The sequence below is a fragment of the Polyodon spathula genome, chromosome 13 (genome assembly GCF_017654505.1).
Source record: "Polyodon spathula isolate WHYD16114869_AA chromosome 13, ASM1765450v1, whole genome shotgun sequence".
NCBI lineage: Eukaryota > Metazoa > Chordata > Actinopteri > Acipenseriformes > Polyodontidae > Polyodon > Polyodon spathula.
The window spans coordinates 20578988-20596674 of NC_054546.1; the positions used below are offsets into that span (position 1 = coordinate 20578988).

The window sequence follows — 17687 nt, forward strand, 5'->3', positions numbered from 1 at the left end:
GAACATTGAACCAGTTATCTCCTCTATTGCTAGCAGTAAACGGATCCCTGAACTGTTTTAGTTTTTGACCGGAAGGGTGAGCTAGGTTTTAACCGCCCAGCAACTAAAGCCTGCTGCTCGGTACAAAAAACAAAAACACACTTACCAAAGATACTCTGCACAATCCCCAGGGGGTTACTAAGCCAGTCCTGAGCCGAGGACATGTTGCCGTACTTTAAACTTTATATTTGCTTTAAAAACCCGACCTAAAGAAATGTTTAATAATATGTCTTCACTATTCAGCCTTTTGCTCGTGCGGTATTAAAGCTGTCACACAGAAACTCCACGCTCTGCAATGGCGGGAAATCGACGTCACTCCAGGCTCACCTCTGAACTTTGCTGTGGGCACGTCACCATCCTGTCAAAAAGTAATTCGTTTCTCAGCTGGACATTTTTACTTCAGGCAAGACTAGTGGACAGTTGGGAGCTGTGTGAGACAAGCTCACGCAGATACAGTTTTATTTATTTCTCTTCAGAAAGTGGGCTTGTAGTTTGCATATAACTTGAATTCCCTTTTTCTATTGCAACATCAACTCTTAAATGAGTATAAGTAGATACCATGATGAGGAACCAGAATGCACTGTGATTCCTGACTGTACAATTTCAGTTAGGTCTATTTCACAATATTTTACTACAGTGCTTGAACCTTTTTTTTTTTTTTTTTTTTTTTGTAAACCGAGTTACACCACGTGCCAGCTATGGTTTATTCTAAAGCGTTTTTTTTTTTTCAAAAACCTATTTTTGTGAAAAACAACAACAACACGTTTGATATTTTTGAACAGTTCATGATTGGTGGTTTTATTAACAATAGTAAAGAACAGAAGTATCACTTTTTTTTTCTTTCTCATAAAAACAGGCTTTGAAAAAATATTTTTAATAGCTCATGCGGTAAAGCTTTGTGAATAGAGACCAGGGCTAAATAACTAGCAACCACAACGCTACATATATGTATATTTGGAGCTCTTTAGTCCCCTGGTGTTAAACATACAAAAAAATGTTATTTTAAAGCTTTTAAGAATATGGCCCTCGCAAGTTGGTTACTTATTTAAAAAACATCGGCCAATTTAAACTAGGAAGGCATAAATGTAAGATTTTTTTCACTGCGGAGACCAGTCGAAAAACAAAAGTAATGTATACCCTTTTATGTCAAAATACATATATATTGTTAACTAGAGACTAGTGTTTTTTTTTTTTTTTTTTTTTTTTGATTTGTATGGACAAGTGGCACCGATAGGCAACTCCATCAGCGGTGTGTGACGTCATCGCAACCTTTGACCCCGGATCCGGTCGAAGGCGCTCCAGCTAGGATACGTGTAACTGCAATCTGAAAATGGCTGAGAAGAAACCGAGTAACAGTTCCAGCACCAACTTGCTTTTCTCCACGAATTCGGAGTTTAATTTTAATATGCCCTTCATACCTGTCAGCCAAGCCGCTGGGCCAGCGGTGCTGTCTGGAGGTAAGACGATACATACCCCAGTTTTAGAAGTCGTGTTGTAGTGATACAGAGAAGGAAGAGAAGCTGGGATTAGTAAACGCTTATTCCTGTAAAGATACTTATTTTTAACATGTACAGACATTCCTTTTTGGAAGGGTGTAGCAAAAAGCGACTTTCACACGCGAATATATTTAGATCTTACGGCCATTTAAGAGGTATTGTAGTTCATAAAGCTACTGACTACGTAGATACTACTGTACTGTTCCGTACATCTTCTGTTCTTGTTGAATGATACAGTGATAGACATCATCATATATGTAGTAAGGATTACTGCAGGCTTCATTTACTGCTTGTAGGAAACGTGTTAGTGAAAGAATCGCAGTCCATGCAAAGGCTTTGTCGTACAGTACACTAGTCACTACACATTTATTTAATGTATTTTTTAATATCTGGTGTATTGATCGAAAGATCGTTAATCTAGTTTCACAGATTAATGCACCGCCATTATTCTTAGCAGTTAATACATCGAGAATCGGTGTGTACAAATGAAAAGCTATTGCACAATAAATAAACGAAATATTGCTAACAGTTTCACTTGATAGTGACTATTGTGTTAACACGTAGTGAGCGTGTCTTGATTAATTCCGCTGGCTAGTTAAACTAGTCGTCTACCTGTAATACTTCCGGAGAAGTTATTAGTTGGTATAAATGAAGTTATTGTCATTGTTAGTTTTCAGGATTTAAAGACACATGTTGTTAAATAACCTTAACAACGGTTATACATCTTTACAGTTACACAGTAAGAAACGCCTTTATTTTTGTTGTGACCTGCAAAAGGCATCACGGTAGTAATCGAGCGATACTGCAGTTGATGAACCAGTGCTAATGTGGGAGTTGTTCTCGAATAGTATTTTGCAGCTGGCTAGCTGTTTTACTTTAAATGAAAACAGAAACTGATGAGTTTGCAGTTTAAACGTGTTTTTTTTTTTTTTTGCTAACTACATTAGGAGAGGAAGGCATTACATGGTGTGTGGAAACCTATTTGTCATGCACCCAGTCCTGATTGTAAAGAATACATTGCTGCATGTTTTGTTAAAATGAATCAACTGTCAGAATTGAGTTTAAATATCTAGTATGCCAATTATTATATTAGTTCCAATGGCTGAGTGCAATATATAAAAGCTGCATCTCCCTGTTGCAAGTCACATTGGCCAGTTGTATCCAAGACTGACTGCAGACTTTTGCAGCAGATTTCCACCCCAGGTTTGCTGAGGGAATTAGTTGGTAATCATTGAGGAATGGTCACATGTGCTTCCAGAAAAATTCAATCACCTTTCAGTCTCATTGTAGAGTTCAATTGGCACAACTTTGCATTGTAACCCTGTAACACCTGTAAGTTGCCTTGGATAACGGTGTCTGCCAAATAAATAATAATAATAATAATAATAATAATAATAATAATAATAATAATAATAATAATCTTGCCTGCCAATGGTAACCCTGAATCTCTGAATCTCACTGACAGTGTTGTGGTAGATTTTTTTTTTTCTTCCAATCCCTTTTCTTTAATAATTTTAACTTATTTTATTTACAGAACACAAACATGACTAATAAGACCTACATTTCATATAATACAGGTTTACATTCAAGGTCTCTCATAGCCTTCAGTGAGACGCCTACCAATCAATAGTAATTGTTTGTTGATCTAGTGGTTTGTTCTGACAAGGCTATGATGTCATAGTACATGTGTCACCTCGGGGACTGGATGGTCAGGTGACGTCACAATGTAGACGTAGAGTAGTAACCTAAGAATGAAGAACACACTTTAGCTTGACCTAGTTGGCAGGAGGATTAGGGCTGTAGAAGAAGATAGAAAACAAAATCCTCACTAGTTACTGTTGAACAGGTACAGGTGAAATCTTTACTTTATATTTATTTAGCAGATGCTTTTAACCAAAGTGACTTGAAGAAGTTAAGTAAAATATGAAAGTATATAAGTTGCAGGCAATAAAAATGCAAACCAACATATATACAAAATAAATGTAAATGGAGGAAAATCCCACAAGTATTTGTTTTTAATAGTCTCAGCAGCACACAGCACCTGTAGGCCACAAACAAAAAAATGTAGACTCTTTACGGAAGCATTTAAATGCAATAGACAACATGTGCTTGTGAGAGAATACAGTACGTAGGACTCAAGATAGGGGATTTAATAGATCAGTGACTGTTATTGATTAGGCTTAGTTGATTAAATGTTTTACCTCTGTAAATATGACTTTATGTAGCATGGAGCCTATTATAAAATAATTATTTATTAATAAATTGCCACCAAATTCACAAGCACCAAAAAAGTTTTAGTAAGATTTCAGAAGCACACGCCATAGTGGATTTATGTAACAATCAATAACGAAACATTGTAAATGTTCACAGAAATCGGTGGGATCTATAAAGCAACTCTAGAAGGCTGTCCACAGTCTAACCTGGTTGCCTGAAAATAAAGCAACATTCAACCCAGAAAAGCATATTGCAAAAGTAGCAACACACCAATATGGGCATTTCACTAAATAATAATAATAATAATAATAATAATAATAATAATAATAATAATAATAATAATAATAATAATAATAATAATAGTATGTATTAATTAAAAAAAAAAAATTTATGCAGCAACAAACATACAACATTTCGTGACGGACTATGAAACCATTAACTAACAGAAAATAGTTCAATAAAACTGTTAAAAGCACCCAGATGTTTCTGTTTGGAATTCATTAAAATACTGTAGTAGCTGGAGATGAGACATCAAGCAGTACCTGTTTAAGGATGCAAATGTTTTTAACGGCATGGAATGAAAGGTTTCTCCATACTTCACTTCTGTTCATTCCTATTTATTAAAAATGCAATTTCTTTAGAAAAATATAATTAGATGAGTGTTTCAAATGCCTTATAAATAACCTTATAAATCTGCAGGGCTGTACGTTTACATTTTTAACTACTGGCCCGTCAGGCCACTGAGCTAGTGTTTTTACTGGCCCGGATGCAATTTTATCTGGCCCAATATATTTATATATTTTTTCATGATAGTTTTTATTTTCAGTATGTTTCTAACTGTGTATGGTAACCAAAGACAGCCAACATCTTAGAAGAAAGTGGCTAAATTAAGCCTTTCAATATATGTTACTTTAGCCACTTAACATGTATATAGCAAGTGTTCCTTGTATTGAATAATTTACAGGTTATTGAATAAACAAAGTAACTTGACTTCGATTCATCTGATGTCAGTACTTGATGGCTAGTTGTAATTAGTAATGCTAATCTATTGTAATGTTGGAATGTATTTTCTGTTTTGGCCAGGTTACAATATTTGCATTAAGATTATGTTATAAATATTATTTGTTAGAATTAAACAGATGTAGAATATTTAGGTTGCTATATGATAGGTGTTATTTTATTCTGAAAACACTACAGCAAACAATATTATTTGGTGGTTTGCACAATATTATGCCACTGTTGCTTTAATTGGAAGAGCTACGCGCTGTGACGTTGCTGCTTGTTGAGTCCTGTGTATTTTAATTCAGTAAACAAAAGAAAAAAAACTTGTGCCTAAGGAAATAGGGTACAGAGCGAAGCAATCTCGTCTTGGACATTGTTTGAACACTTTGTGAACCCAGCTAAACTTTACTGGCTTACACTGTTACGCTGGTAGTGTAAGGAACCAGAGTTCGGGTAACCGAATACACAAAACGGTTGCACCCTGTGTATTTAAATAGGAGACTATTCTAAATTCCCATACCTATAATAGTAAACACTATTAAAACAATATTCGTAATACAAAATAATAATAATCCTACTTGGAGTGTTGTCACTTGTGTAGCCTCTTCCAAGTCAGCGTCTTGCTGGGTGATACCAACGAGTCCTGGAAAGATTCTGAACGGCATTTTTGACCTGAACCCATTGGATCCCAAATCAAAAAGTTAGACAATTCGATTGCGTATCTGAATATCCATCGGGACATCTTACTGTGAGACTGGATATGATGTAAACGAAATGTTGAATTTACAACATATAAAGCTGCTATTTTATCTGCAAGTCTGGGAAACTGACGCCAAACAAGGCAACAGTTACTTTTTTTTCCTCTGTCATAATGAAGCCTCCACTCTAAATGTTCGTCTACATTTTTTTCATAATTACATTCTTTATGACCAACACAGCACTTCAGTATGCAGTGTCAGATTCTGATTGTACAACAAATATAATGCGCGGCAGGAAAGTTAGGATTAGTTCGTAGTTATGTTTTTAAAAAATGGTTTGTAAATTAATTTTCAACTTTTTGACACACTGGCCTGTTTTCCTGGATTTATGAAACGGAACCTATATGCACTATATATATTATAGTAGTTAAATGAAACCGACCCAGTCGGGCCTGTGGTGCTTCATAACTACCTGCCAAACTGCGCTCTCTACCGGCCCCGGGCAACTGGGCCTTGGTTAATGTCGAGCCCTTATCTGTAACAAAGATGTAGCACAAACCTTTAGCAAAAATAAGAATTCAATTGAAATTCCTTCAAATAAATTGGAATTGGAATTGGGAACTGATTTTAAAAAGGAATTGGAATTGGAATTGAGAAACAGGAATTGACCCCAATCCTGAAGTGCACACTTTAGTGAATTGTTGGTTTTCTGAAACACAGCTCAGGTTTTGGGGCGGTAGATTGTTTTAAGTTTGATGGTATGAGATGGTTTTTCGAGATTATGTGTTAAAAATTGTACTGGAAAAAGCATCTCGACCCCTTATCTGAATCCTTATAATTTGTTTTCTGGTTTGTTATACATTCATTGTTGGGTTTTGACCTCAATTGCATTTTATTGTGGTACAGCTTTTAAGCATTTTTCTGTTGTTTTTTTTCTAGATGACTCTGTTGGTGAAGAAGACATCTTTCTTGGTCAGAGTTCTGGAAACGCTAGCCAGCCCTCCACCTTCAGTTATTTTTCCAAGACACCAACCAGCAGCGACCCATTTGCCAGCATCGGGCAGCAGGCCTACACAACTGCAGCGCCCCCTGTGGGTCCAGCAGTGCCAGTGAGGCCACCTGTGTCCCTGCCTCTGGGCTCCACAGTACAGAATGTTTACCCTACCACCGTTGCCCAGCCGCCCACAGACTTTGCCCCGCCTCCTATTTCTCAGTTTGGAAACACAGCCTATCAGAGCCCAGCACAGCAAAGCTTCGCTCCTCCCACAAGTGGTGTAGCCCCGCCACCCAGTGGGCTGTCCCAACAGCAGGGGTACAATCCTTACCGCCACACTCATTTGAGCTGCAAAGCCAATCCTTACCTAGCCCCGCCCCAGTTCCAGCAAGGGCAAGCCCAGCAGCAACAACATCAGACTGCCCCTTATCTCCAGGCTCCGCCCACTGCACCACCAACCCAGACGTTCCAGACGCCTCCGTTCTCACTCACACAGGTAAAGACGAGGAGATGATTTTATTTATACAAGTGTGTTTGCTGTGGTTGTTATGGGTTTTTATTGTGTTGTACTATGTAGGTTTTATTTTAAAACCGCCCTTATTTCCATTTTCATGTAAATTAAAAGGCACTAAAGTGATTAAAGACTACTAAATTATTCGATATGTTAACCTTGCCATTCACATCCATTCACTATGCAGGTCTCAAATGTGTAGCTTTGAAAGAAACAGAGCTGCTTCCCCTATTGACTTACATGACTTCCGCTAGGAATGGGCAAAATAGGGGTCCACAAATCTATTTAAAATACAAATAGAAAATACATTGCCAGTAATGTTTTTTCAATGGAAAACACTGTTTTACAATACTATTTTTTAAATAGTTGAGAGGTTATGGTATATACCAAAATATGTTCTTATTTTTCCATAATAATGAACTGAAATGTTAGTACTGCCTCAATCTACAAGTATGTCAGTGACTTACAGTCCCAGACATTTCCCGAAAACAAAAAAAAAAAGTAATTCCCTTGATTCACCTATAAAATATGAAGAAGAAACATGCAATTTGGACAACATATAGGACAGATTAAAGTAATGTTTTTTCTATTAAACACTGAAGGGGGTTCTGTAACACTAAGTGAACATCCAAGGCTTGACTAATTGTTCTCTATGATGACGAATATCCTGTGTGCTGCTTAGGTCATTCCCCCACAGTGCAGTCTAGCTTGTAGAAACAACATTTCTCAGAGCTGCATGAAAGAGCTATTCACTACATTTGAAAAGACTGAGTTGTCCTTACACTTAATTGCATGGTTTCGACATGCACCTGAATCAGTGCTGTGTGATTATACACACATTTTCACTGCAGTCTGAATTATCCTCAGATTGCTCTTTATTCAACAGCATGAATTACTGTATATGCCGTCACAACCTACAAAGAATGTCTTTATTGTAGGTGTTCTTGAAAAAATCACAGAAAAGTTGATGTGCCACTAAAAGGCAATCTGCAGATGAGAAAGGAAGAGAACAAAAGTAAAGAGCTCGGAATGTATTAAAAATGTCATACCAGGGGTTAATTCTTACTGTCATCATTGACCCAGATTCCTGAAAAAAAGTTCTCAGTACTACCAGTCACAGAGAGCTATTGACAAATAAGAATTGTGACTGCTTTCACATGACCTGGCGTTCCAAACACACATAAACTCTTGTGGCAAAGTGCCCGCCCCTGTGTGTATTTTGTGTTGTATGTTGTGTGTTAATGTTGGCGTATAGTCATTAGTACACGGGATATAAACGGGTCTGTGTAAAACAAGTGTTTAAAATGTGTATTTGTATTTAGGCACGAGGATTGCACAGCACTTCGCGTGCAATTAAAAAGTAATAATATGTGTACGGGGAATTGCACTTTATTAATTCATGCAGTTGTACTGCAACTCCAGTTGAATGATTGATTAGCAATCGAGTCTCGGTACAGCTGCATAAAAGCTGCATGTTTTCACGCTCTCTGGGTTGTGTGTTCGGTAAGTGGAGAACGGGATTGGAGACGGAGGTAATAATAATTGTAATAATAATAGTAATAGTTCAAATAGAAGCTCACTGTGTTTGTTTAGTGTTCGTCCGTTTTCTCTTTGTTTTGGCTATCAGTGTCGTGTCCTGTGTTTTGTTTGTCTTGCAACCTTTTATTTTATGTCTGTCTGTGCGCTATTAAATGCTGAGTGAGACCACATTCGCTCAGCTCCACCAAACTCCACCTCTCTTTGTTTATTTCCTGGTTCCTGTTTCTGGTCTGACGTCCCCCACTCCAGCCGTCTGTGACAGCGCTGAATAAGCATAAGCAGTCACATGATTCCAGTAACCAGAAAAACATGTATGCAAAACATGGGGAGAACTGAAAACAGTTCCTCAAATGACAGTTTTAGAATTCCCATTGGCTACAGTATATAATTTTGCTTTCATTGTGTGTAGGGCCTGTGTCAGCGACCAGGGCCTCAATGCCAAAGGAGGGACCACACACATAAAGAAGTAAAATTGCAGATATGAGTAAATGTACCATTTCTGTGCCGGCTATCCTACTCAAGCAGCCTTTTGGGCTAGAAACATTTAGTTTTTACCAGGCTAAACTAAAATGCATCCAGTGCAGTGAAACTTTTCAAATCTCCCCTTTTTTCTTTTTTGTGCGTGCATCCGGTTCCCTTAGTCCCTTCATATTTTCCAACAATCAAGACTTTCATTGGATACACGTTTTGTCGAGCTGCCTTATCATAATGTCTATTATTATCATAACGCCTATTATAATTATATGATTTTAAACCATCAAAAATGAAATCTGCTGAACCTCTGGAACCTTCAAATAAAAAGAAACACAAATCTGGATGTCAAAAATGGAAGGAAGACTAAAAATTCTGTTTTCTATTAATTGTGTACAAAGTAGTCTACAGTAAAAAAAAAAAAAAAAAAAAAAAATGCTGAATGTCAATTTTTCAATGTTTCTAATAACCATGCGCAAAAAAAATAATAGTGCAAATAATTCCTGACATTTCAAGTCTTGCCCTTCAAGTGAATAGAACAAGCTGTGCAGTACAGTAGTTGCTCTGCATTGATTGAATAACATAGTAAGCACTTTTCGTCTTGGATCCTACAATACAGACTCTGAGTCCAATTGATTACACGTTCCTGTGAAACTACAATAATTTTTGTTACAGTAGACTTCAGCTTTAAAGGTAAATGTGTGGACTTATGCTGCACCATTTTTTCAGGCAAACCCTTTACTATGTATTTCAACATTTAACACTAGAACCGCCGCGGTTATACTGTAGCCTACTCGTACCTAAAACCACCACCGTTAGTCATGATACATTTGAAACAACAGCAGTATTAAAATGAAAGACAAACTATCGGATACAACTCAACATTTTTATTCAGGCACATCATATCAAACATCTGCACATCCAAAATGTTGTATTTAAATGAACACTTAAACATAAAGGGGTATTTTGTAACCACATATAAAGCATTACTTAAAAATGAAAAACTGTAATAAAATAAACATTTCCAAAGAAACTAGTGTGTAAACAGGTGTATGTAGCCTAGCCTATATACAAAACTGAAAAAACAAAGTCGTTTTTAATTTAAAACGAAAGCAACAATTTCTCTTCTTGCACGTAGCCACTCAGTGCAGCACAGAATCCAAGTTGAGCTGTGCAGCTTTGTAGTTTTCTGATTGAAATGTTGTAACTGCACTTCTTGATTCTTTAGCTTAACTGTGTGCTGTGCTTTACCTTTTGAATTTTAAACATGCATAATTATAAGCCGTTACAGTGGTCTTACGCAGCACCCTTTTTTCAGGGATTGGTGAAGGCAGATGGAGGGCGTGGTTTAATGCAAAGAGATAAATAGGAGTGCATGTCTGACTACAGTTGTGCGAGTGAGAGGCTGTCTCTGTGAGCGCGAAAGGTAGACTGGAATTTAGCACAGAGAGATAGGTTTTTATTATTTTGTTTTGCTTTGGCATGACCCTTGATTGTCTATTTGTCCTATGCTAATAAACGAAGCTATTGCCTGTGTGGAGCCTGCTTGTATATTACACACAACGTTACAATATGTTATTTTAGGAAAAATCATATTGTTCTAAATATTGTACTGTTTACTAGAAGGGGGGTGCAGCAAAAAAATGTAAATCTCTGAAAGGCGGCACAGCAAAAATTTTGTGAAACCCTGGTTTATTGGGATGATTATTCCCGGCCCCTGTTAATCTGGGCCACACCAAAAAGAACAAACATTCTTCACAGCAGCTGTCTCTCTCGGCTCAGCCACACTGATGTGGGCACCCCCCTATATGCTTTCATGCCCCTGCTTCCCTGTTGACATTCCTGCAGAAACCAAGCAAATAAAGCAGAGTCTAATTCATTGTCTTCAACGCTGCACTTTTTTTTTTTTTTTTCCTAGAGCAGCCCTCTTTTGGAGTCAGTTTTAGCAAGAAAACCTTTTAGTTTTTCTTTGTCTTTTAGCCATCCATGCAATTTAGATTTGGCAACATTTATATATTTTCAAACTGCTGCTTCAGTTTTACCTTTTCTTACTCTGTCTACCACACCGAGTTTCATTTTAACAAAGAAAGATTTTTGTTTTTTGCTGCCTGCCATGCTTTGTACTGTGTATCTGGAACGTGCACCCAACATTTGCAAGTCAAATTGCATTATGGGGGAAATGGGAGCAACACCCTTACCGTGTTATAACTGATTCCACTCTGACCGGTCGTGTTATAACTGGGCAGCACTGTATTTTTTTTTCTTATTTTTTTGGCATTACACAGTGTGAAAGAAATTAAGGCTGCTGCCCAAATCAGAACAAGATCCAAAGAATTGCACCATGTAGACTTCTATCCCAGTTTCCGTGATCTAAACTGTAGGCTGCTGCTGAGTGCTTCAAGTTGTCTGTCTAGTGATTGGTTTTGCTGTTCACAACAGCCAGTCTGAGGAAATTAGAGGAGGGATTTATAAGAGACAGATGTGGAAAAAACCTGAGAGCTCTAATTAGGATACAGTATAATTATTCTATTCCCATTGTACAGACAACATATCTTCCATCGGGTTTGCAAGCAAATTGGAGATACAGAATAAGGTAAAATATATATTTGACCTACTACAGGAAATGCTTTGTTGTTGGATAAGGTTATGGGGGTAAAAGTGAGCTACAGTAAACAGGCTTACTTAGAGTTGCTACTGATGATGGAAACTACCAGGACTGAGAGTTTGGATCAGTCCTGATAGTTTCCATCAGCAGCAGACTTCTGATTAAACCTAGTATTAGAATAAAGACTGGTCAGCACCAGTTACAGTAAGATTGAGTCTTGCTGGGGAAAGTTTTTCTCGCTCTTTCATCTCTTATAAGAAGGGTGCCTGAGACAGTTGGTAAGCCATGGCTGTCAATTTTTTTTTTTTTTTTATCTGAGAAAGATGCCAGGTAGATGGATTTATCAATGGAGATATGTACAAAAGTGGAGTATAGAAAATCTTTCACCTTTTTTCAAACTTTGCAGATTGGATTGTAGACAGCTTGTAAATAGGCATCCCAGTATGAGAATGAGTTTGACAGAATGGTTTCAAGAAGATGCCACTTTTAATTATTTAATTTATAACAAAAGGGTAATATGTGAAAAAGGCTTTGGATTTTAATTTAAAAAAAGTAATTTATGATGTTCAGTCTGACTTGAGCAGAATCAGTCATTTGACTGGGTGATAAACTGCTGTCTTAATGGACTCTTTGTGACATGTGTTTATCCAAAACTAAAAGTTTACCATAGTAAAAGCATAGCAAAGTCTAATAAAGCATAATCATTGTAAAGAATAGCGAGATATGGGAAAGCATTGAGGGAGCAGTAGTTAATCGCCCCAAGTATCAGCAAAGCGCAAGAACTGCCAGACTCTGTACAGGAAGGATAGTTTACATGTTTTTAGGGTATTGACCCAGCAAAAATAAATCAGCCAAAAGCACCATTTCACTTTAAATGTGTAGTTCCCAACACTCTTAGGTGAAATGCAGAAAAAAAAGTAAATACCTGTCAAACAGTAAGGGAAATAAGTTGCCAAAGTATGGTAAAAATGTCCTTTTCTTCCAATGTATTTTTAACCTTCAGTTCCCTTTCAGTTCGAATGACAACCATTACGAAATGGGAAGAGCCTCTCTCACCGACAATCTCTGAGCAAATACACAAAAGCTGCCCTATCAGGGCCCTGCTATGAGCGGGAAGTCCCTCCCACCTCCTGCTGAAGAGGGATGTCCTCACACTAGCACATCGCCATTTTCTCTGAGACAGGTCGTAAATTGTTTGCGTTCCAAATTTGGCTGATTTTATTTGGTTTTCCAAATAAATGTTAAAAATACACGGTAATCACGCTTTCGAGCATTGGTAACACTGCTCTCGCTATAATTCCCACGTCAGTTCTCTGGCCAGAGCTAGTTTCGACCCCTCTTCAGGGATTAGCGAGCGGCCATTACTCTCTCACTACACGAGGCTTTGTGTAGTTGATACACCATGTGAGAGCTGTTGTGGTGCTGAAAGGAGACCAGGCGGGGTTCACGGCGTCGTCCTCTACACCGATTTAATCGGTCACAGCGACAGCAATCCTCAGGCTTTCCTAGTGGGGTTGCGCTTGCCCTCAGCGACCACGCCGATTGAATCTGCTGCATATCCCGGCATCGACAGCGGTTTTCACGCCGATCGTGTGGTTGAAGAAACAGCGCCTACCCGGTCCTGATTGACTCGGCACCGGTGTAAACATTTTCAGCTTTGCCCCAACCGTGCCTACCATCGACATTGGAACAGGTCCGCTCGTCACCAACTGTCTCGGCATCGTCAGTGTGTTTTTCGGCGCCGTTCCCGGCACCAATTGGTTTGACACTGGCCAACCTCTTCGAGGCCGTCTACAGCCCGCCTCTGACAACGCTACACCTCGGCATTGACCTCCCAGCTCCGACCGCGCTCTTTTCGACGCCGATCCTGGTACCAATTGATTCGGCACCGGGGAATAGTTTCGAAGCCTTCTATAGCCCAGCATCAACTACGCTCCACGTCGGCATCGACATTGGCGATAATCGACTCTGCACAGACTTCGCATCTCGACGCCGACCTCTGCACCGACAGCTCTCGTCATGACTGATTCGGCACCGGTGAATAGTTTTAAAAATGCGTCTGCAGGCTGCCCATTGAGCAAAAAATAAATAAATCTTGATGCAGTCAACTGAGTCTTCAGCTGGCTTCCACCAGTGTGGCTGGTGCTCAGCTAAGCTGCCCAGGCAGGATAAACATAGATCTTGCGCCAGGTGCCTGGGGCCAGAACACGCGGCTAAGGCATTGGCAGGTGAGCTGGACTGCTCTCCCTGTCCGAAGTTCTTGAGGAGAACAAAGCGACTGAGAGCAGCCCTATCCCCAGCAGAGTCTCTCTCCTCAAGCCATGGGAGAATGAGATCGGTGGACCAAGAGTCTCCACAGAGGTCGTCCAGAATCCTCCTTGCTACAGTGACCAGGGAACTCTCCCACACAACTGGGTCACCCTCCCCTTCCCCACCACCGGTGCAGAGGCGCAGGCACCTCTCGGGAGTCGAGATGGTCACCGCCAAGGCGTTACCACTCACCAGGGGACAGGAGGTCGCCATGCAGGCACCACTCCCCTTCCCCACACAGGCGCCGACGGTCATCATCATCGCAGTCGCCTCGAAGGTGCCCAAGCTCAGCCGAGCAGCACTTTGCAGAGCTGGCAGAGACTGTAAGGGCTCAGCAAACTATGCTGGAGACCCTATTGAAGTATCAGGGCGGGCTGCCCCCTACCACTGGGTAGCCCCAGCCCCCTCAGTCTCGTTCCCCGTCCCCTTTGCCTAGACTCCCTAGCCCACGCGAGCTGTCCTTCACAACATCCAGGTCGGACTTGTCGGACCCAGCCACCTCCGTTGGGCAGGCCACAGTGGGTAGCACCCTGCCGCCCTTGTCACACGTATCCCAGAGGGAGGAGTTCCAGGTGCTGATGCAGTGGGCAGCTGCAGCCACGGACGTCCCATGGCCGGCGGAACAGGTGGGAAAGGGGAACCGCTTCCTCCAGCAGAGAGGACACCCACAGCACGCCCTCCCCTTATGCCAGGACTTCCTGGATTTCATGCGCTCCTCCTGGGGCAACCCAGCGTCTGCACCTTCAGCCTCCAGAACAGCTGAATCTATGCGGCATACCGCAGAAGCCCAAGAAGCGGGCCTAGGGGCATTCCCTACCATGGGGGGGGGGGGGGGGGGGGGGGGGGGGGGTCATGGTGCTGGTGCAAGATTCCACCTTCACTAAGGGGGACAAGGATCCAACCTGCCCATCAAAGCCTTGCAGAACAACGGACGTGATGCTAAAAAAGGCATATGCGTCGGCAGCGCTGTCCGTGCGAGTAGCAAACGCCATGGCCATTCTGGTACTCTACCAGAGCCAGTTGGCGGAGAGGCTGCAGGACAGAGCCACTGAGGCAGACACGGGAGCTCCAGGAGCTGGCTAAGGCGATTACTGACCTAATAGGGGAGCTAGGTCAGGCATCACGGAGGTTGCTGGCAGCTATGGTGGCCGCTCACTGGCATTTGTGGCTGACGCAAGCCAAGGTCGTAGAGAACAAGAAGGTGGTGCTGCTGGATGCACCCATTACACTGGAGCAGACTTTGAAGGAGACCATTGATGTAAGCATGAGAGGTCCCACAAGGCCACAGAGGTCGCCTCAAAATTCTCGCGCCTTCTGGCTTACAGTCAGCGCCCAAGTTGGCATGCACAGCTTGCTGGGGTAAAAGAAACATCGCCCTCCACCCCAGAGTAGACAAACGGGCAGAGGCAGGGCAAGCGGCAGGGGACCACCGTAGGCCACGGGTAATCGGTTCTCCAGCTGGAGACCGAGGCCGGGGCCTAAGAAAGACCTGTCCCCAAGGGAGACTGCCCCTGAGGAGCCCTGGCTGCCACCAACCCCCCCCCCCCACAACCAGACTGACCAACGGCAATGACCCATGGCAAGGCTGCACCCAGGACTCCTGGGTGCTATCAACTATGAGACACGGATACGCTCTAAAATTCCGCATAGGTCTGCCCCCCTTCAAGGGTGTGCTCCTCACCACCGTCGAACCAGCGAGGGCGATACTCCTTCAACAGGTGATCGCCAATCTTCGAAGGAAGAACGATGTACGCCTGGTAAGTCGAAGCGATGTCCTCAGCGGCTTTTACTCCAGGTACTTCCTGGTGCCCAAAAGGGATGGCAGTTTCAGACCAATTAAGGACCTCAATGTCCTCAACTTGTTCCTCAAACAGAGGAAGTTCAACATGTTGGCAGCACAGTGTATCCTCCAGTCCGTCCAATCAGGCGACTGGTTCACTATTCCTATTTTCACGTCCTGATCCGTCCCGTGCACAGCCATTTTCAAAGTGCATGGATGCAGCACTGGCTCCACTCAGGCTGCGGGGTATTCGGATCCTAAACTATCTGGACAGTTGGTTGGTTTGCGCGCAGTCAAAAGCACGTGCAGAGGATCACACAAAATACGTCATAGATCAGGTGGCGAAGTTAGGGCTCTCAATACATCAACAGAAGAGCAACTTCGTACCGTCTCAGTCCACAGTGTTCCTGGGGATCAAACTGAACATGTCAATCTGTGAGCATGCTTGCCTCACTGTCGGAAGACAGGATTCGGTCGTTGGAAGCCACACTCTCCCTAATCAGATATCGGTACCGGCGGGTGTGAGTGTCCAGACAATGCTGGAAGACACTGGAGTGGTGGCTCCGTCCCGGCAATCTACGCCTCAGATCTCCCCTCTGATCCCCTCACAGAGGGGAAGTGATCACTACAGACGCCTCCAGTCTGGGCTGGGGAGCAGTCTGGAACGGGATAGGAATAAAAGGTCAGTGGAAGGGACATTGGCAGCAAGCGCACATAAATGTGCAAGAGCTGCAAGCAGTGAGCCTGGCATTATCACATTTTCGCCAGCAATTAGCGCACAAACATGTGCTGGTCCAGATGGACAACACCACAATGGTAGCCTACATAAATCATCAAGGCGGCCTGCGCTCACCTGGCCTTCACCACGCAGCGCACTGTCAAAGATGCACAGAAACTTGCATTCCATCAGGGCAGTTCACCTCCCTGGTGTGGACAACAAGGCAGCAGACCTCCTATCTAGAGGATCTCTGGACAGCTCGGAGTGGAGGCTGCATCCTCGAGTGGTGAAACAGATTTGGGAGAGGTTTCGACCGGCACGAGTCGACGTCTTTGCCAAAGCAGAGTCCACTCATTCCCCTCTATGGTTCTCCATGGAGAGAGACGGGAGCCCTATGGGAGTAGATGCGCTAGCTCACCCCTGGCCACAGCTGCTCTTGTATGCGTTCCCTCTGTTACCATTAATACCCCTGACTCGAGAGAGGATCAGGGTGGAGAGAGCACAGGTTCTACTGGTTGCACCCAGATGGCCGAGACGCCCCTGGTTTGCTCTTCTCTCTGACATGTTGTCGGATCAGCTGTGGCAGCTCCCGCTGCACAAGGACCTCCTGAGCCAAGCAGAGGGGCAGTTGTGGCACCCGAACCCAGCCCAGCTCCAACTCTGGGTCTAGCCGTTGAACGGAGCCGTCTGTTCAGACGAGGTTTGCCAGATGCAGTAGTAGAAACACTACAGTCTGCTAGGGTGCCGAGCACTAGAGCCCAGTACTGATATAAATAGAAAGTTTTCCAATACTGGTGCCTTGCTGAGGGTCACGATCCGGTGACTTGCCCGATCTGAGACAATGTTAACCTTCTTACAACACCTGTTTGACACAGGAAAATCAGCGTCCACTTTGAAGGTATACCTGGCAGCAATATCAGTGTGCCATGACAAAATTGACTCTGTGTCCCCTGGGGCACATTTCTTTGCAGTGCAGTTTCTTAAAGGGGCTCTGAGGCTTTATCCTCCCATGAAAAATATGGTCCCCAAGTGGGACCATCAGCAGAACTGTGTCGTGTTTCATTAAAAGTGGCATTTTTAATAGTCATTACATCTGCCAAATGAGTAAGTGAGCTTCATGCGCTGTCCATCGATGACTCGTATGGCTTTCACTGGGAATGACTTGCGGGTAACATTAAGAACAAATCCATCCTTTTTGCTAAAGGTGTTATCCTCATTCCATATTAACCAATCAATGGTTTTGGAAACTTTCAGACCTCCCCCGCAAGAGTCAGAGGAGGACCGTAGACAACATACGGTATGCCCAGTTC

The 17687-nt window shown here is 42.3% G+C and overlaps 2 protein-coding genes across 3 annotated transcripts in view; one reads left to right on the plus strand and one right to left on the minus strand.

The window, feature by feature from the left end:
* Nucleotides 1-358, minus strand: part of LOC121325982 (minichromosome maintenance complex binding protein) — a 31020-nt gene extending 30662 nt beyond the window's left edge. For both annotated transcript variants that reach the window (XM_041269095.1, XM_041269094.1), the window contains exon 1: nucleotides 146-358. In XM_041269095.1, coding sequence (XP_041125029.1) covers nucleotides 146-203 — 58 coding nt within the window. In that variant the 5' untranslated portion in view covers nucleotides 204-358. The remainder of the gene's footprint in view (nucleotides 1-145) is intronic.
* A 952-nt stretch (nucleotides 359-1310) lies between these two features.
* The window catches only part of LOC121325981 (SEC23 interacting protein), an 82316-nt gene continuing 65939 nt past the window's right edge, over nucleotides 1311-17687 (plus strand). Inside the window, exons 1-2 of the mRNA XM_041269093.1 lie at nucleotides 1311-1496; nucleotides 6389-6939. Of these exons, the coding sequence (XP_041125027.1) occupies nucleotides 1370-1496; nucleotides 6389-6939 (678 nt within the window). The 5' untranslated portion in view covers nucleotides 1311-1369. The remainder of the gene's footprint in view (nucleotides 1497-6388; nucleotides 6940-17687) is intronic.